We start from the raw sequence: 20,530 nt of genomic DNA on the forward strand, positions 1-20,530 counted from the left end.
TATCCTGATCATCCATCCATCCAATTTTCTACCGCTTATTACCTTTGGGTTCGCGGGGGGGCGCTGGTGCCTATCTCAGCTACAATCGGGCGGAAGGCACCGTACACCCTGGACAATCCTGATCGTATTAAATATGACAGACCCAACAGAAAGGAAGAATTTGAAGGTAAGCACTTTTGGCCTTTTAAATAATTCATATATAAATCAATATATGTAAGAATTACAGTAATTAAAGGTTGTCTCACTCTCGCCGGCAGGAGCGTTGAATGTGAGCGTTTCAAGACGGCATCTCTTCCAGGCGTTAAGGTTAATTAATGATTGATGAGGCACTGATTTTTATTGTCAACCTTTACTTCTTGTACTGACTGGCTTTAAAGATATTTGGGACCACAATCTGCTGTCTCAGCAAGGGAAAGCGGTGCTCTTTCAACATCGTGTATGGTGATGATGGTGTGCTGCTGACCTTGGGATGTTAAATAAGTGAAAATAATACTTTGAAGGCCTCCTCAATCCCACATACAGTGGGGCAAAAAAGTATTTAGTCAGCCACCGATTGTGCAAGTTCTCCCACTTAAAATGATGACAGAGGTCTGTAATTTTCATCATAGGTACACTTCAACTGTGAGAGACAGAATGTGAAAAAAAATCCAGGAATTCACATTGTAGGAATTTTAAAGAATTTATTTTTAAATTATGGTGGAAAATAAGTATTTGGTCAACCATTCAAAGCTCTCACTGATGGAAGGAGGTTTAGGCTCAAAATCTCACGATACATGGCCCCATTCAGTCTTTCCTTAAAACGGATCAATCGTCCTGTCCCCTTAGCAGAAAAACAGCCCCAAAGCATGATGTTTCCACCCCCATGCTTCACAGTAGGTATGGTGTTCTTGGGATGCAACTCAGTATTCTTCTTCCTCCAAACACGACGAGTTGAGTTTGTACCAAAATGGATACATGGATGATACAGCAGAGGATTTGTAGAATGTCATGTGGTCAGATGAAACCAAAATGGAACTTTTTGGTATAAACTCAACTTGTCGTGTTTGGAGGAAGAAGAATACTGAGTTGCATCCCAAGAACACCACACCTACTGTGAAGCTTGGGGATGGAAACATCATGATTTGGGGCTGTTTTTCTGCTAAGGGGACAGGACAATTGATCCGTGTTAAGGAAAGAATGAATGGGGCCATGTATCGTGAGATTTTGAGCCAAAACCTCCTTCCATCAGTGAGAGCTTTGAATGGTTGACCAAATACTTATTTTCCACCATAATTTACAAATAAATTCTTTAAAATTCCTACAATGTGAATTCCTGGATTTTTTTTTTTCACATTCTGTCTCTCACAGTTGAAGTGTACCTATGATGAAAATTACAGACCTCTGTCATCATTTTAAGTGGGAGAACTTGCACAATCGGTGGCTGACTAAATACTTTTTTGCCCCACTATATATTAACCCGTGTAGCGCGTTACATACCTTATTTAATTGATGCTGGCCCGTGACTTTGTTCTTGTCTTCAAAATATCGTCTTCGAAAAAAGTCCAATATCTTCGAAAAGAGTACAAAACTTCAAACAGCGGCCGCCTTGGCTGTCGTTCGTTCACCGCGGCGTCCTCCGTCTGCCTGCCGCTTCATGTCCAAACGAGGCCTAACAGCCCGGCCTGTGGCTGAACACCGTCCCAGCGTGCGCTCCAGGTGCACATACTGCGCGTTGATGCAGTCTAATTACTTCTTGTCCCTAATAAAGTGTCCACTGTGTGTCTTACTGACATTCAAACTTAGTCCTTTTCCAAAACGAACGACTAAAGTTTTCGACTTGTGCAGCCCTTACCTTTTGGCTGATACTGAGGGCGACTGTGGTGACCTGTTTGAGGCGTGCAAATGATAGAATGTCCAGTATTGTAGTTTTATGTTTGGATATGACATCCATCCATCCATTTTCTACCGCTTATTCCCTTTTGGGGTCGAGGGGGCGCTGGCGCCTATCTCAGCTACAATCGGGCGGAAGGCGGGGTACACCCTGGACAAGTTGCCACCTCATCGCAGGGCCAACACAGATAGACAGACAACATTCACACACTAGGGCCAATTTAGTGTTGCCAATCAACCTATCCCCAGGTGCATGTCTTTGGAAGTGGGAGGAAGCCGGAGTACCCGGACAATCCTTTTATTTTATGCTATCAAAATTAAATCAAATGTAGGTTTTATAACAAAGTATGCTGACCTTGAATGTCACTCTGTCACAACACGACACGTCACGTAACAGTCGAAAACTGTTTGTCCTCCAATCGCCCTCCCGTGCTCACACCTGAACCCAATTTAAGTAGGCTACCATGGTAACCACACCATAGCAACAGTCCCATCCCCATCAACACTTCCTGGTTCTAACAGGAAGTGGGTGGAGCAATCGGCCGAAAAGGAAATTTCAGCAATCAATTAGAGAAATTAGAATATAAACAATATAAAGAAATAAGGAAATTTGGCTCCAACACATATGTTTTTGTATTTTCTGGTAGTTTTGGACTCCTTTTAGTTCCTGTTTGTGACACCTGAGTTTGGTTTGGTTGCCTTGGCTGCTTGTTGTTTTCACCTACCTCTGGTTTTCGGGATGCTCACCTGTCTCCAGTCAGAGGCATTATTTAAGCCTGCCTTTGCCAGTCAGTTGGCCTGGCGTCAGTGTTTGCTTCACGCCTTCCTACTTAAGTTTTTTATTTCATGCCACAGTTTCGGGAAGTTCCATGTCCACAGTTCCATGTTTCCTGCGCTAAGTTTTGCCTTAACTTCCGCGTGTGATAGGCACGCTTGCCTTTGTTTTGTAAGTTGGATGATTCATCAAGATTAAATCATGTTCTGAGTCGTCCGTTTGCATCCCGGGAGAACGAACCGCGCTTTAAGCTATAACCATAGTTGCCAACCCTCCCGGATTTTCCGAAAGAGACTCCCGAAATTCAGCGCCTCTCCCGAAAACCTCCTAGGACAAATTTTCTCCCGAAATTCAGGCGGAGCTGGAGGCCACGCCTCCTCCAGCTCCATGACCCGAGTGACGTGTCGACAGCCTGTTTTCACGGCCGCTTTCCCACAATATAAACAGCATGTCTGCCCAATGACGTTATAACTGTAGAATGACCGAGGGCGAGTTCTTGGGTTTCTTATGTGGGTTTATTTTTAGGCAGTCTCATTAACGTCCTCCCAGCGCAGTAACACAACAACAGCAGTCACGTTTTCATCAACCGTAAAGCTGTTCGTCTGCCGTAAACAGCAATGTTGTGACACTCTTAAACGGGACAATACTGCCATCTACTGTGCATGCATATGTGACAATAACATCTATGGCTTTTAGAGCAGTGGTTCGCAACCTTTTTTCAGAGATGTACCCCCTGTGAACATTTTTTTAATTCAAGTACCCCCTAATCAAAGCAAAGCATTTTTGGTTGGAAAAAAAAAGATAAAGAAATAAAATACAGCACTATGTCATCAGTTTCTGATTTATTCAATTGTATAACAGTGCAAAATATTGCTCATTTGTAGTGGTCTTTCTTGAACTATTTGGAAAAAAAGATATAAAAATAACTAAAAACGTGTTGAAAAATAAACAAGTGATTCAATTAGAAATAAAGATTTCTACACATACTGCGATGAGGTGGCGACTTGTCCAGGGTGTACGCCGCTTTCCACCCGATTGTAGCTGGTGATAGGCAGCATCGCCCCCCACGACCCCAAAGGGAATAAGCAGCAGGAAATGGATGGATGGATAGCTGTAAATATACTCCTCTCTTAACCACGCCCCTCGCCCAACCCCCGACCACGCCCCCCCCCCCCCCCTCCGAAATCGGAGGTCTCAAGGTTGGCAAGTATGGCTGTAACCCCGCTAAGTAAGACATGTAACTGTGGCGCGGTTACAATAATGTCTGGTTAGTGCTAATAAATGAAACAATATATAGTTTGTTGTGGAAACGGCACTCATTAAAGGGGAACATTATCACAATTTCTGAAGGGTTAAAACCAATAAAAATCAGTTCCCAGTGGCTTATTTTATTTTTCAAAGTTTTTTCAAAAATCTACCCATCACGCAATATCCCGAAAAACGGCTTAAAAGTGCCTGATTTAACCGTCGTTATATCCACCCGTCCATTATCCTGTGACATCACAGCGTGACCACACAGAAACAAACATGGCGGATAGCACACAAAGAGGTATAGCGATATTAGCTCGGATTCAGACTCGGATTTCAGCGCCGTAAGCGATTCAACAGATTACGCATGTATTGAAACGGATGGTTGGAGTGTGGAGGCAGGTACCGAAAACGAAATTAAAGAAGAAACAGAAGCTTTTGAGCCATATCACGACAGACAGCGGCACGGGAGGAAGCGCGGACGAATTCGGCGATCGCCTTCTAACCAACGATTGGTATGTGTTTGTTTGGCATTAAATGTGGGTGGAGGGAAAGGCTGGATGCAAATATAGATACAAATGAGGCATAATGATGCAATATGTACATACAGCTAGCCTAAATAGCATATTAGCATTGATTAGCTTGTAGTCATGCCGTGACCAAATATGTCTGATTAGCACACTCCACATAAGTCAATAACATCAACAAAACTCACCTTTGTGATTTCGTTGACTTTATCGTTGGAAATGCATCTGCTTTGAGTGTCGCAGGATATCCACACATTCTTGCCATCTCTGTCGTAGCATAGCTGTCCTCGGTTCAGTGTGCAGACCACTGTTGCAACTTGAATCCGTCTCTGTTCGTGTTGTTACACCCTCCGACAACACTTCAACGAGGCATGATGTCTCCAAGGTACCGGAAAACAGTCGAAAAAATGGAAAATAACAGAGCTGATTTGACTTGGTATGTTGTGTCACGGGTGAAAGGTCATCGCTCCGACAGGCGAACAATTGAAAGGCGTTTAAACCGCCAAATTCACCCTTTTAGAGTTCGGAAATCGGTTAAAAAAAACGTATGGTCTTTTTTCTGCAACATCAAGGTATATATTGACGCTTACATAGGTTGGTGATAATGTTCCCCTTTAATAGCAACACAAAAAGAACAGAAGTGATGACTAAGCCGCAGAGAAATGAGGAAGCTGCACAAGAAAAGGAGTATTTTGTATAGAGACAGAGATGGAACTTTATTTCAGTACAGTGCTGCCAACATTCTTATGCAAAAGTGAGGTCCGGTGTACACAAAGACAGGGTCAGCCTTGCCCCAAACTTTGGTTCTCTCTGCTCGTACGGACAGAGGAAAGGCAGTGTGTTCATTGAGGGAACAACAACCAAGTGACAACTGTACAATCAGTCATTCGCAGGCAAAAAACACCAAGTGAAAAAACATTGCTGTGTAGTCGGGATAAGAGCAACACAAGGACCCTCAAATTGGATCCACTTAAAACGATGCACAAATGAAAGAAATATGCTTTTTTTTTTTCAGCTTTATCATGACTTATGTCAAATTTGTATTTATATTCGAGTGGAGGATGGTAAGAGGGGTGCAACGGTGCATTCTATTCCTATTCTCCTGTTTGGTTCAGGAGGACCGAGTACTCACTAAAAGTGAGGGACGGGAAGTCAATTCAAGGGATAAGTGCCAAGGAGAAGTTCCAGCTTCAAAATGATCTTCCGTTGTTAGGGAACACTTTGCTTTAACAGTGAAATACGTAAACAAAACAAGTGGTTAAGAGTGCCGCAGTTGTTCAGTCAAGACGAGGAAATGGACTACAAGCGAGAACTTCACAAATAAACTTTACGAACTAAATAATCATTCACACTCTTCTAACAGTTACTTTCTAAAGCTATAAAGGCCCAGTCCCAATACACTCCTCAGCCTACTTTTTAGGCCGATCATTAAAGTTGTGCTTTCCCGTGAAGGTAATGATGTCCCAATGACTCTTTGCATGTACAGTAAGGGTAGTGGGCATAACGAGGAGTTGAGGGTATGAATCTAGTAGGGCTGTGAATCTTTGGGTGTCCCACGATTCGAGTCAATATCGATTCTTGGGGTCACGATTAGATTCAAAATCGTTGTTTTTTTTTCAATTCAACACGATTCTCGATTCAAAAACGATTTTTCCTCGATTCAAAAGGATTCTGTGTTCATTCAATACATAGGATTTCAGCAGGATCTACCCCAGTCTGCTGACATGCAAGCACATTAGTAGATTTTTGTGAAAAGCTTTTATAATTGTAAAGGACAATGTTTTATCAACTGATTGCAATAATGTTAATTTGTTTTAACTATTAAAGGAACCAAAAATATGACCTATTTTATCTTTGTGAAAATATTGGACACAGTGTGTTGTCAAGCTTATGAGATGCGATGCAAATGTAAGCCACTGTGACACTATTGTTCTTTTTTTATTTTTATAAATGTCTAATTAAGTCAATGAGGGGTGATTAATCACTGCTATGCTGAATTTATAACTAATATTGATACTGTTGTTGATAATATTCATTTTTGTTTCACTACTTTTGGTTTGTTCTGTGTCGTGTTTGTGTCTTCTCTCAATTGCTCTGTTTATTGCAGTTCTGAGTGTTGCTGGGTCAGGTTTGGTTTTGGAATTGGATTGCATTGTTATGGTATTGCTGTGTATTGTTTTGTTGGATCGATTAAAAAAAAAAAAGCTTAAAAAAAAAAAAAATTGATTCTTAATCTCACGTGAGAATTGCGATTCGAATTCGAATCGATTTTTCCCCCCACTCCTAGAATCTAGTCCTTCAGAGTGAGCCATTTCAGACGCTGACTTGCTCATGAGGAAAATGCACATATAATTTATTACATGCTTGTTTGGAACGTTAGTTTGTAATGTTAGCCAGCTAGCCATGCTAGCTAAGGTTAAGTCTAAAATACTAAATATTTAAATACAAAAACTTTAAAGGCCTACTGAAACCCACTACTACCCACCACGCAGTCTGATAGTTTATATATCAATGATGAAATATTAACATTGCAACACATGCCAATACGGCCTTTTTAGTTTACTAAATTGCAATTTTAAATTTTCTGCGAGGTATCCTGTTGAAATGTCGCGGAATGATGACGCTTATGTTGACGCGTGCTTGTATTGGTTGGAGCGGACATTTTAGCCCAGCACCACTTACGGCCAAAAGTCGTCTGCTTTAATCGCATAATTACACAGTATTTTGGACATCTGTGTTGCTGAATCTTTTGCAATTTGTTCAATTATTAATGGAGACTATAAAGAAGAATGCTGTTGGTGGAAAGCAGTGGATTGCAGCTGCCTTTAGCACCGAAACACAGCCGGTGTTTCTTTGTTGTGAAGCTTTAATATGGAACACAGCGGTCAAGCGAACATGTTTCTCTACCACATGTCAACCGGCAAGTTTTTGGATGAGAAAATTGTGATATTAAGTCGGCTCTTACCGGAGACATGAGCGGAGTTTGCGTCTTCCTGCAGCAGCTGTCAAAAAGGCAGCTGTGACTTTCTTGGCTCCTCCATATGGCTTCCCTCATAGACACTGGCGGTCACCGCAGCCCTCCGACTTTCAGGCATTACTTTATAATCTCACTAAAACACTAGTAGCACAAAAAGCAGTTAAGGGATTTTCCAGAATGATCCTACTAAATGTGTCTAATAACATCTGAACCGCTCCCACTGCCGTCGCCTTTTTTTTTTCTCTCTAGTGTGTCACTCTAACTTTCCTCATCCACGAATCTTCCATCCTCGCTCCAATTAATGGGGAAATCGTCACTTTCTCGGTCCAAATCGCTCTTGTTGCTGGTGGCTATGATTGTAAACAATGTGAGGATGTGAGGAGCCCTACAACCCGTGACGTCACGCGCACATCGTCTGCTACTTCCGGTACAGGCAAGGCTTTATTAGCCACCAAAAGTTGCAAACTTTATCGTCGATGTTCTCTACTAAATTCTTTCAGCAAAAATATGGCAATATCACGAAATGATCAAGCATGACACATAGAATGGACCTGCTATCCCCGTTTAAATAAGAAAATCTCATTTCAGTGGCCCTTTAAAGCTTGCGAATGTGTAATGTTAGCCAGCTAGCCATGTTAGCTAGCGTTAGTCTAAAATACTAAATATTTAAATATCCATCCATTTTCCACCGCTTATTCCCTTGTGGGGTCGCTGGCGCCTATCTCAGCTACAATTGGGCGGAAGGCGGGGTACACCCTGGACAAGTCGCTATCTCATCGCAGGGCCAACACAGATAGACAGACAACATTCACACTCACACACTAGGGCCAATTTAGTTTTGCTAATGAAAATACAAAAACTTTTAAAGTTTGCGAATGTGTTATATAATATATTACATGTTAGTTTGGAACGATAGTTTGTAATGTTAGCGAGCTAGCCATGTTAGCTAACGTTAGTCTAAAATACTAAATATTTCAATACAAAAACTTTAAAGCTTGCAAATGTTATATAATATATTACATGTTAGTTTGTAATGTTTGTAATGTTAGCCAGCTAGCCAACGTTAGGCTAAAATACTAATACCTAAATATTAAAACTTAAAAGCTTGCGAATGTGAAAACATTAACATTACATACCTTCAAAATGTTCACAAGTTGTTGTTTTTCGTTTGTTCATCATGATGAATTAGCAAAAAAAAGTCAACTCCATTGCTGCCTAATTTGTTGTGTCATGGTGGGACGAGCAGGTCCTACAAGTGCAGCGAGCCTCACAAATACTGTGGTACTCATGACTTGAGAAAGGTACAACTGCCTTTAGAAAGAAAACCTGTAGTTATTGATACAAAAAAGTAAAATAATGCAAGTGGATTGACTGAATTTTCTAACAAATTCCCACGTTTTGTCTTTAACAATGTGTGTTTTACCTGATAATTGTCTTGTCTTTATACTTTTAGCCTGGTTTTCAGTGTTTTCTAATTATTGTATGTCTTAAAGCAGTGGTTCTCAAACAGGGGTACTTGAAGGTATGCCAAGGGGTACGGGAGATTTTTTTTTAAAATATTCTAAAAATAGCAACAATTCAAAAATCCTTTATATATTTATTGATAATACTTCAACAAAGTATGGATATAAGTTCATAAACTGTGAAAAGAAATGCGACACTATCTTCAGTGTTGACAGCTAGATTTTTTGTGGACATGTTCCATAAATATTGATGTTACAAGATTTCTTTTTTTGTGAAGAAATGTTTAGAATTAAGTTCATGAATCCAGATGGATCTCTATTACAATCCCCAAAGAGGGCACTTTAAGTTGTGTAGAAATCCATCCATCCATCCATCCATTTTCTACCGCTTATTCACTTTCGGGGTCGCGGGGGGCGCTGGCGCCTATCTCAGCTACAATCGGGCGGAAGGCAGAGTACACCCTGGACAAGTCGCCACCTCATCGCAGGGCTAACACAGACAGACAACATTCACACTCACATTCACACACTAGGGCCAATTTAGTGTTGCCAATCAACCTATCCCCAGGTGCATGTCTTTGGAAGTGGGAGGAAGCCGGAGTACCCGGAGGGAACCCACGCAATCACGGGGAGAACATGCAAACTCCACACAGAAAGATCCCAAGCCTGGATTTGAACCCAGGCCTGCAGGAACTTCGTATTGTGAGGCAGACGCACTAACCCCTCTGCCACCTATATCACTTGTTTATTTTTCAACAGGTTTTTATCCATCCATCCATCCATTTTCTACCGCTTATTCCCTTTCGGGGTCGCGGGGGGCGCTGGCGCCTATCTCAGCTACAATCGGGCGGAAGGCGGGGTACACCGTGGACAAGTCGCCACCTCATCGCAGGGCCTCAACAGGTTTTTAGTCATTTTTATTTCTTTTTGACCAAATAGTTTGAGAAAGACCACTACAAATAAGCAATATTTTGCACTGTTATAAAATTTAATAAATCAGAAACTGATGACATAATGCTGTATTTTACTTATCTCTTTTTTTCAACCAAAAATGCTTTGCTCTGATTAGGGGGTACTTGAGTTAAAAAAAATTTCACAAGGGGTACGTCACTGAAAAAAGGTTAAGAACCACTGTCTTCAAGCACAGCTCAATATTGGCAACCATAAATCATGAAGCACTTAATACAATGTTAATAAAGTTTTGTATTCTATTCCAACCTAATTCTAGATCATGGCAGGCTTTTATCTAATATGTAAAATAATTGTTAACTGTTGCCGTTAATAAACCCATGCGTTTAATGCACATTTTAATCTTAATTTGAATATTGTTTTTTGGGTGCATTAAAAAACATATGTTTGATCATAGGTTTTACCATAAAAGTCATGTTAATGTGAGGCCAATAATGACCGTTATTTTGAAAAGTATCAAAAAGTATTGAAATAAGATATACATTTTTGGACCAAAATATTGGTGTCGGTACAACTCACTTATGTGCTCGAACGTAAACTATGCAGTGACGTCGCAAGTGGTCTCCCAATTCCTAAGAAAGATTACAAAGCTCTACCCCTTTTTGATTAATTTAAAGTTAAAGTACCAATGATTGTCACACACACACTAGGTGTGGCGAAGTTATTCTCTGCATTTGACCCATCACCCTTGATCACCCCCTGGGAGGTGAGGGGAGCAGTGGGCAGCAGCGGTGCCGCGCCCGGGAATAATTTTTGATGATTTAACCCCCAATTCCAACCTTTAATGCAGAGTGCCAAGCAGGGAGGTAATGGGTCCCATTTTTATAGTCTTTGGTATGACTCAGTCGGGGTTTGAACTCACGACCTACCGATCTTAGGGCGGACACTTTAACCCAGGGGGTCACCAACCTTTTTGAAACCAAGAGCTAATTATTGGGTGCTAATTAATGCGAAGGGCTACCAGTTTGATACACACTTTAATAAATTGCAAGAAATAGCCAATTTGCTCAATTTACCTTTAATAAATAAATCTCTATATATATAAAAATGGGTATTTCTGTCTGTCATTCCGTCGTACATTTTTTTTCCTTTTACGGAAGGTTTTTTGTAGACAATAAATGATGAAAAAAACACTTAATTGAACGGTTTAAAAGAGGAGAAAACAGGAAAAAAATGAAAATTAAATTTTTAAACATTGTTTATCTTCAATTACGACTCTTTAAAATTCAAAATTCAACCGAAAAATATGAAAAGAAGAACTAGCTAATTCGAATCTTTTTGAAAAAATTAAAAAAATTATTAATGGAACATCATTAGTAATTTTTCCTGATTAAGATTAATTTTAGAATTTTGATGACATGTTTTAAATAGGTTAAAATCCAATCTGCACTTTGTTAGAATATATAACAAATTGGACCAAGCTATATTTCTAACAAAGACAAATCATTATTTCTTCTAGATTTTCCAGAACAAAAATGTTAAAAGAAATTCAAAAGACTTTGAAATAAGATTTAAATTTGATTATACACATTTTTTAGATTTGCCAGAATAATTATTTAGAATTTTAATCATAAGAAGTTTGAAGAAATATTTCACAAATATTCTTTGTAAAAAAAAACAGAAGCTAAAACGAATAATTAAATTAAAATGTATTTATTGTTCTTTACAATAAAAAAATAAATTTACTTGAACATTGATTTAAATTGTCAGGAAAGAAGAGGAAAGAATTTAAAAAGTAAAAAGGTATATGTGTTTAAAAATCCTAAAATCATTTTTAAAGTTGTACTTTTTCTCAAAAATTGTCTTTCTGAAAGTTATAAGAAGCAAAGTAAAAAAACAAATGAATTTATTTAAACAAGTGAAGACCAAGTCTTTAAAATATTTTCTGGGATTTTCAAATTCTATTTGAGTTTTGTCTCTCTTAGAATTAAAAATGTCGAGCAAAGCGAGACCAGCTTGCTAGTAAATTAATAAAATTTAAAAAAATAGAGGCAGCTCACTGGTAAGTGCTGCTATTTGAGCTATTTTTAGAACAGGCCAGCGGGCGACTCATCTGGTTCTTACGGGCTACCTGGGGCGTTGGTGACCCCTGCACTAGGCCACTTAGTAGGTATTTGGAGTGCTTGTGGGAGTGGGTGAGTATTGGGATTGGGCCAAAGACTATTCAGCATTAGACTTCCAAAGGATCAATACGCCTCTTATTGGTGGACGAACCAATTTACCCAAAAGCTACAATAAGCAGTTCATGTTCGGCGTTTTGTTCCCTTACTGTACCCAACATGAGCTGTGACCTTAAAATCCGAGCTATGTACCAAACCGTGACATATGCCTCCCGTTACACCCCTACCGTTTTTATGCCAACCGCTGGCTTTGATAACAAATGTTAGCTCGCCACAAATTATGACAATTAATCATTGCAAGATTGAAAAGTTGACGATGAGAACCCGTACAAGCCTGGACTGTCGCATCGCTTATCAAACGAAGCGCCAATTCCATGATTCACAACAGATAAAAAATATTGTACATGGTAAAAAATAATTACATTCCCAAAAAAATTGATTCTTCTTGTGCATTTGAAATGTTTTTTTTTTCAGTTTTTTTAGAAACCAAATACTAAGTTCACAGAATCGCCCCCCCAAGTGCAGTCATGACGACCGAGCTCCTCTGAGGTCCTTTTTTGGAGACTGAATCCAGTCTGGTGTGTCTTAATCACGCTCCCTGATTGTGGTCTGCAAGGCCACATGGTTCTACACATCCGACAACAAATGCAAGCTCCTTGCCTCCAAAGTCTGATTGTTCTGGGACACTTCAGGAGGTCCCTTCAGGTTCCGTGCGGGCCACTCACTCCAGTCCAAAAGTGCTGGTTTCTTCCACGGCCGTCTGCATCTTCTCGTACAGCATCGAGAAGGACGGGTAGGGGGGCAGGTCCAAACGGTTGAAACAGGTGTGAGCTCTGTGGAAAGTTACACATATTTCATTTTCATATAACGCAAGAAATGTGAATTTACTTGGGGTGTAACGGTACACAAACATTTCGGTTCGGTACGTACCTCGGTTCAGAGGTCACGGTTCGGTTCATTTTCGGTACAGTAAGAAAACAACTAAATATACATTTTTTGATTATTTATTCAACAAATGTGCTAAATCTTCCCCCAAAAACATTTTTCTTAGTGGAATATTTGATGTGAAGTAATCGGAAACTTGGATAGGTCAATAATTCATAAAAACATTGATTTTGATTCAATATTATGTTTTGAGCAATGACAGTTTGAAAGAAGAAAAAAAACAGCTTTGTTTTATTAGTCAACGTTGCAACTTTTTCTAAATTACATTTAGCCTTTAAGCTTTTTATTTCACTTTTGTTTATGTTTTTGTTTATTTTAATAGTATTTTTAGAATGTGCTGTGGGCCTTTAAAAGTGAAGTGAAGTGAAGTGAAGTGAAGTGAATTATATTTATGTAGCGCTTTTCTCTAGTGACTCAAAGCACTTTACATAGTGAAACCCAATATCTAAGTTACATTTAAACCAGTGTGGGTGGCACTGGGAGCAGGTGGGTAAAGTGTCTTGCCCAAGGACACAACGGCAGTGACTAGAATGGCGGAAGCGGGAATCGAACCTGCAACCGTTTAAGTCGCTGGCGCGGCCACTCTACCAACCGAGCCATGCCGCCCCATAAAACATTAGCTGTGGGCCGCAAATGGCCTCCGGGGCACACGTTTGACACCCCTGCTATGGATAATAAAAAATAAAATCTGATAAATCTATGGATAAAAAGCAGAGCCTGGCGACGCATGCGCGTTTATCATAACTCTCTCGCTCTCTCTGTCTCTGCCCTTCCCTCACCAATGCTGCTGCGTGTACAACCTTTTGTTTTGTTTTTAACCCTGAACGTACATTGAAAATACACGCAACCCTAACTTAAAATGCCAGAAATTCGGGGCATTTAAAAAACTCCACCCGGACAGCCCCGCAAAAGAGGACATATCCGGTGAAAAGAGGAGGTATGGTCAGTCTATCATAGCCCAGTCGCTGATAGCATGCTGTGTGTTGTTTTTTTTTGATTGAAATGTTTATCAGGCTTCACGGTGGAAGAGGGGTTAGTGCATCTGCCTCACAATACGAAGGTCCTGCAGTCCTGGGTTCAAATCCAGGCTCGGGATCTTTCTGTGTGGAGTTTGCATGTTCTCCCCGTGAATGCGTGGGTTCCCTCCGGGTACTCCGGCTTCCTCCCACTTCCAAAGACATGCACCTGGGGATAGGTTGATTGGCAACACTAAATTGGCCCTAGTGTGTGAATGTGAGTGTGAATGTTGTCTGTCTATCTGTGTTGGCCCTGTGATGAGGTGGTGACTTGTCCAGGGTGTACCCTGCCTTCCGCCCGACTGTAGCTGAGATAGGCGCCAGCGCCCCCCGCGACCCCAAAAGGGAATAAGCGGTAGAAAATGGATGGGATGGATGAAACGTTTATTAGTAGATTGCACAGTACAGTACATATTCCGTACAATTGACCACTAAATGGTAACACCTGAATAAGTCTTTCAACTTGTTTAAGTCGGGGTCCACGTAAATCAATTCATGGTGTCTCGGTGTGCATTGTTTACACAACGTGCGGTGCGCTACTTAATATGTCCGTGTGGAACTCGTACGGTACACCTCCGAACCGAACCGAAACCCCCGTACCGAAACAGTTCAATTCAAATACACGTACTGTTACACCCCTAGAATTTGGTGTTTTAAAAAGTGAAGCCCGTTAAAGTTGGTGTCGTTTTCGACAAGTTGTTCTTCCAAGTACTGTATTTTCCGGACTATAGGGCGCACCGTTGAGCGGGTCTAATCAGGTCTTTTTTCATACAAATGATAGGGTGCAACAAAATGGTCAAATTATTTATTTATTTTCTGAATGTAAAACCCTTCCTTGTGGTCTACATCAGTGTTTTTCAACTAGTGTGCCGTGAGATACAGTCTGGTGTGCCGTGGGAGGTGATCTAATTTCACCTATTTGGGTTAAAATATTTTTTGCAAACCAGTATTACGGTATGCAAATGGTGTGTTATAGTTGAGTGTCTACCATGAATTGATTAAAGTGGACCCCGACTTAAACAAGTTGAAAAACTTATTGGGGTGTTACCATTTGGTGGTTAACACAAGCGATCACTTGTGCACGCCAGCTTTCCGAGACTCTTATTTTGTTAGCGCAGGCAGCATGAAGCAGGGCTCTTCTTGTGAAGATAGTAAATGTGCAGTCGGCCTTTAGAGTTTTGACGGCAGGTACGGCGCGATAATCAGTTGAAATAAAAAGTGTTTCTCGCCTTCCTCTCGGTCATTTTTTCTTAATAATAATCTCACAGCAGCCAGCGTCATCTCACAAGACCCTAGTTTTGCCGTTAATGTCAATCTAGTGACGTCTTGGTGAAGATTGATGATCGCAAATTTTTAGGTCTATTTTTTTAAAAGCCTGGCTGGCGATCGACTGACACACCCCCCGCGGTCGACCGGTAGCTCGCGATCGACGTAATGAGCACCCCTGATGTAAGTTGTGTTACAAATTGAGAACAGGAAGTGAGTAATGAGTATTTGCTATGAAGTGAAAAAAGGAGTTTCTTAAATAAGCTTTGCTTCCTCCTACTCCTTTTGTAAAGAAAAATAAGAAAATATGTAAAATATGTGATGTATCACATTTAAACTTTATACTTGTTCCAAATTAACGTACCAATCAACTGACCAATATTTCGAGGAAACCTTACAATGTAGTGAAATACATAAAGTGCTATACAATTCATCAGCTGGCAAGTTATTGTGATGCAGTAAAATACTATAATTTTACCAATTCTCAGTAGATCTCCATCCATCCATTTTCTACCGCTTATTCCCTTTTGGGGTCGCTGGCGCCTATCTCAGCTACAATCGGGCGGAAGGCGGGGTACACCCTGGACAAGTCGCCACCTCATCCAGGGCCAACACAGATAGACAGACAACATTCACACTCACATTCACACACTAGGGCCAATTTAGAGTTGCCAATCAACCTATCCCCAGGTGCATGTCTTTGGAAGTGGGAGGACATGCAAACTCCACACAGAAAGATCCCGAGCCTGGATTTGAACCCAGGACTGCAGGACCTTCGTATTGTGAGGCAGACGCACTAACCCCTCTGCCACCGTAGATTTCCCATATTTGGAAATGCAAATGTTGATGCTCCTCTTGGACACGTAATAAATGTGTTTGTGAATTCCCTGCTGTTTTTTGCTGCTAAATTAACCACAACATAAAACAATGTTTCCAAATTATTTTTTACAAAAACAACCTAAAACATTGTCCAGCTGTTTAGTGACAAATACCGGTATTATTGTTATACTTTGGACGGGACTCTCGCCACTATTTTGGATCCACTTTGGACTGGACTCTCACGGTTATGTTAGATCCACCACGGATTGGACTTTCATAATATCATGTTAGACCCGCTCGACATCCGTTGCTGTCGGTCCTCTAGGGCAGTGGTTCTCAAATGGGGGTACAGACTCGAATGATTTTGTGATTTATTTTATTTTATACGCTAGGCTAAGCCACAGCGCCTCATATGTTATTTATTTTTGTAAACTGAATTTAATATGGAAAAACATGAAAAAAAAAGTATTTTCTGACAAGGTATGCCAAGGGGTACGTGACATTTTTTTTAAATATTCTAAAAATAGCAACATTTCAAAAATCCTTTATAAATATATTTGTTGAATGATAGTTCAACAAAATATGAATAAGTTCATAAACTGTGAAAAGAAATGCAACAATGCAATATTGAGTGTTGACAGATTTTTTGTGGACATGTTCCATAAATATTGATGTTAAAGATTTCTTTTTTTGTGAAGAAATGTTTAGAATTAAGTTCATGAATCCAGATGGATCTCTATTACAATCCCCAAAGAGGGCTCTTTAAGTTGATGATTACTTCTATGTGTAGAAATCTTTATTTATAATTGAATCACTTGTTTATTTTTCAACAAGTTTTTAGTTATTTTTTATCTTTTTTTTCAAAAAAGTTCAAGAAAGACCACTACAAATGAGCAATATTTTGCACTGTTATACAATTTAATAAATCAGAAACTGATGACATAGTGCTGTATTTTACTTCTTTATCTCTTTTTTTCAACCAAAAATGCTTTGCTCTGATTAGGGGGTATTTGAATTAAAAAAATATTCACAGGGGGTACATCATTAAAAAAAAGTTGAGAACCACTGCTCTAGGAGGAGGGTTTGCCCACATATGCGGTCCTCTCCAAGGTTTCTCTTAGTCATCATTGTCACTGTCACCGACGTCCCATTGGGGTGAGTTTTCCTTGCCCTTATATGGGCCCTACCGAGGATGTTGTGGTGGTTTGTGCAGCCCTTTGAGACACTGGTGATTTAGGGCTATATAAACAAACATTGATTGATTGATTGATATTCCCGTTTAGCTAAAGTGTACTGCAAGTGACTATTGGCTCCAAATATCAGTTATCAGCCTCTTTGACTACTTATAATCTGTATCGGCCCTACAAACGCCATATCGGTCGATCTCTATTTCTGTATACTTACCTGGGCAGGGACGTCACCTTCCCCCACTTTTCCACACAGAAACGCCGAGGTCCATTGCTTCCCCTCAGAGACGCAAAGCCCTCGTAGGGAATACTGGATGTCCCAGTCACAAACTTTCAAAAAAGTGAGGAAAAATATAGTGCGTCACAATTCATACCGCAGTCGTAAAGCATGTCCACTTACCTGCAAAAGGCGAAGTCTTTGCTCATTGTTGAATCTCTCAACCGCTGCCCAGAACCATCTTATGACAATATGGTTGTCATGGTAACCTAAACGACAAATGACAGGAATACATTTTTTTCCATTTCTTCTTACCTGCTAATAGAGAGCAAACTGGTTCATGCTTTTGTAACTTAGATGATGGTAAGGACTCCAGAATACTGCTGCTCGAGTGCTGACTAATTGCTGATTAGTCTTTTTTTTCTCCCTGCAAAATTCAGACCTGAATCTAGAATCCTTCTCACCAGTGAAAAAAACTCATTGTGGTTAAAATGTTGCACCCTTTTTCCTCGTAAAACTATGCGGACCTGTTGAAGTGTGGGATACTGCACCTGCTCACAGGTTTAATTCAATATGCTAGTGTCTCACCCTCCCTTTATTTCAAAAAGCCTCGAAAAAATTGTTGCGGAGCAGTTAAATGAACACTTAGCGTCTATCAATCTATGTGGAACCTTTCAATACGGTTTCAGGGCAAATCACTCTACGGAGACAGCCCTCGCAAAAATTGCTAACAATGGATTCTGATACGTCATCTATGTTGCTGCTCCTCGATCTTAGCGCTGCTTTCGATACACCGTCGATCATAATATTTTATTAGAACGTATCAAAACAAGAATTGGTATGTCAGACTTAGCCCTGTCTTGGTTTCATTCTTATCTTACTGATAGGATGCAGTGCGTCTCCCATAACAGTGTGACCTCGGACTACGTTAAGGTAACATGTGGAGTTCCCCAGGGTTCGGTCCTTGGCCCTGCACTCTTCAGCATCTACATGCTGCCGCTCGGTGACATCATACGCAAATAGGGTGTTAGCTTTCACTGTTATGCTGATGACACCCAACTCTACATGCCCCTAAAGCTGACCAACACGCCGGATTGTAGTCAGCAAGCAGTACATGGCCAACGGATCGGACCGGACCCCCTCGACAAGGGAGAGTGGGACATAGGAGAAAAAGAAAAGAAACGGCAGAGCAACTGATCTAAAAAGGAGGTCCATTTAAAGGCTAGATTATAAAAATGAGTTTTAAGGTGAGACTTAAATGCTTCTACTGAGGTGGCATCTCGAACTGTTACCGGGAGGGCATTCCAGAGTACTGGAGCCCGAAATGAAAACGCTCTATAGCCCGCAGACTTTTTTTGAGCTTTGGGAATCACTAATCACCATCAAGCATGGAGTGATAGTTTAATAACTTATAAACGCATGCTTACCTTAGCTAAAACTAATTATTACTCAAATCTCATCCGCATTAATAAAAACGATCCAAAATTTTTGTTTAGTACAGTAGCATCGCTAACCCAACAAGGGACTCCTTCCAGTAGCTCCACCCATTCGGCAGATGACTTTATGAAGTTCTTTAATAAGAAAATTGAACTTATTAAAAAGGAGATTAAAGACAATGCGTCCCAGCTACAACGGGGTTATAGTAACACAGATACGATTGTATATACGGCGGATACTGCAAATATCCAAAATAGTTTCTCTCGTTTTGATGAAATAACATTAGAAGGATTGTTACAACGTGTAAATGGAATAAAACAAACAACATGTTTACTTGACCCACTTCCTGGGAAACTTATCAAGGAGCTTTTTGTATTATTAGGTCCATCAGTGCTAAATATTATAAACTTATCACTTTCCTCGGGCACTGTTCCCGTTGCATTCAAAAAAGCGGTTATTCATCCTCTCCTTAAAAGACCTAACCTCGATCCAGACCTCATGGTAAACTACCGACCGGTGTCTCATCTTCCCTTTATTTCGAAAATCCTCGAAAAAATTGTTGCAGAGCAGCTAAATGAGCACTTAGCGTTTAACAATCTATGTGAAACCTTTCAATCCGGTTTCAGGGCAAATCACTCGACTGAGACAGCCCTCGCAAAACTGACTAATGATCTATTGCTAACGATGGACTCTGATGCGTCATCTATGTTGCTGCTCCTCGATCTTAGCGCTGCTTTCGATACCGTCGATCATAATATTTTATTAGAGCGTATCAAAATACGAATTGGTATGTCAGACTCAGCCCTGTCATGGTTTAACTCTTATCTTACTGATAGGATGCAGTGCGTCTCCTATAACAGTGTGACCTCGGACTATGTTAAGGTAACGTGTGGAGTTCCCCAGGGTTCGGTCCTTGGCCCTGTACTCTTCAGCATCTACATGCTGCCGCTAGGTGACGTCATACGCAAATACGGTATTAGCTTTCACTGTTATGCTGATGACACCCAACTTTACATGCCCCTAAAGCTGACCAACACGCCGGACTGTAGTCAGTTGGAAGCGTGTCTTAATGAAATTAAACAATGGATGTCCGCTAACTTTTTGCAACTTAATGCCAAAAAAACGGAAATGCTGATTATCGGTCCTGCTAGACACCGACCTCTATTTAATAATACAACTTTAACATTTGACAACCAAATAATAAAACAAGGTGACTCTGTAAAAAATCTGGGTATTATCTTCGACCCAACTCTCTCCTTTGAGTCACACATTAAAAGCGTTACTAAAACGGCCTTCTTTCATCTCCGTAATATCGCTAAAATTCGCTCCATTTTGTCCACTAAAGACGCCGAGATCATTATCCATGCGTTTGTTACGTCTCGTCTCGATTACTGTAACGTATTATTTTCGGGTCTCCCCATGTCTAGCATTAAAAGATTACAGTTGGTACAAAATGCGGCTGCTAGACTTTTGACAAGAACAAGAAAGTTTGATCATATTACGCCTGTACTGGCTCACCTGCACTGGCTTCCTGTGCACTTAAGATGTGACTTTAAGATTTTACTACTTACGTATAAAATACTACACGGTCTAGCTCCAGCCTATCTTGCCGATTGTATTGTACCGTATGTCCCGGCAAGAAATCTGCGTTCAAAAGACTCCGGCTTATTAGTGATTCCTAGAGCTCAAAAAAAG

The 20,530-nt window shown here is 40.4% G+C and overlaps 1 protein-coding gene across 4 annotated transcripts in view; it reads right to left on the reverse strand.

Annotated features, from left to right (window-relative positions):
* Positions 1-5,109: 5,109 nt before the first annotated feature.
* The window catches only part of hecw2b (HECT, C2 and WW domain containing E3 ubiquitin protein ligase 2b), a 119,151-nt gene continuing 103,730 nt past the window's right edge, over positions 5,110-20,530 (reverse strand). For all 4 annotated transcript variants that reach the window (XM_061904718.1, XM_061904719.1, XM_061904720.1 and 1 more), the window contains 3 exons: positions 17,582-17,667; positions 17,399-17,511; positions 5,110-12,781 (listed from right to left, as the gene is read on the reverse strand). In XM_061904718.1, coding sequence (XP_061760702.1) covers positions 12,670-12,781; positions 17,399-17,511; positions 17,582-17,667 — 311 coding nt within the window. In that variant the 3' untranslated portion in view covers positions 5,110-12,669. The remainder of the gene's footprint in view (positions 12,782-17,398; positions 17,512-17,581; positions 17,668-20,530) is intronic.

Source organism: Nerophis ophidion, linkage group LG06 (assembly GCF_033978795.1).
Source record: "Nerophis ophidion isolate RoL-2023_Sa linkage group LG06, RoL_Noph_v1.0, whole genome shotgun sequence".
In the NCBI taxonomy this organism is placed as follows: Eukaryota; Metazoa; Chordata; class Actinopteri; order Syngnathiformes; family Syngnathidae; genus Nerophis; species Nerophis ophidion.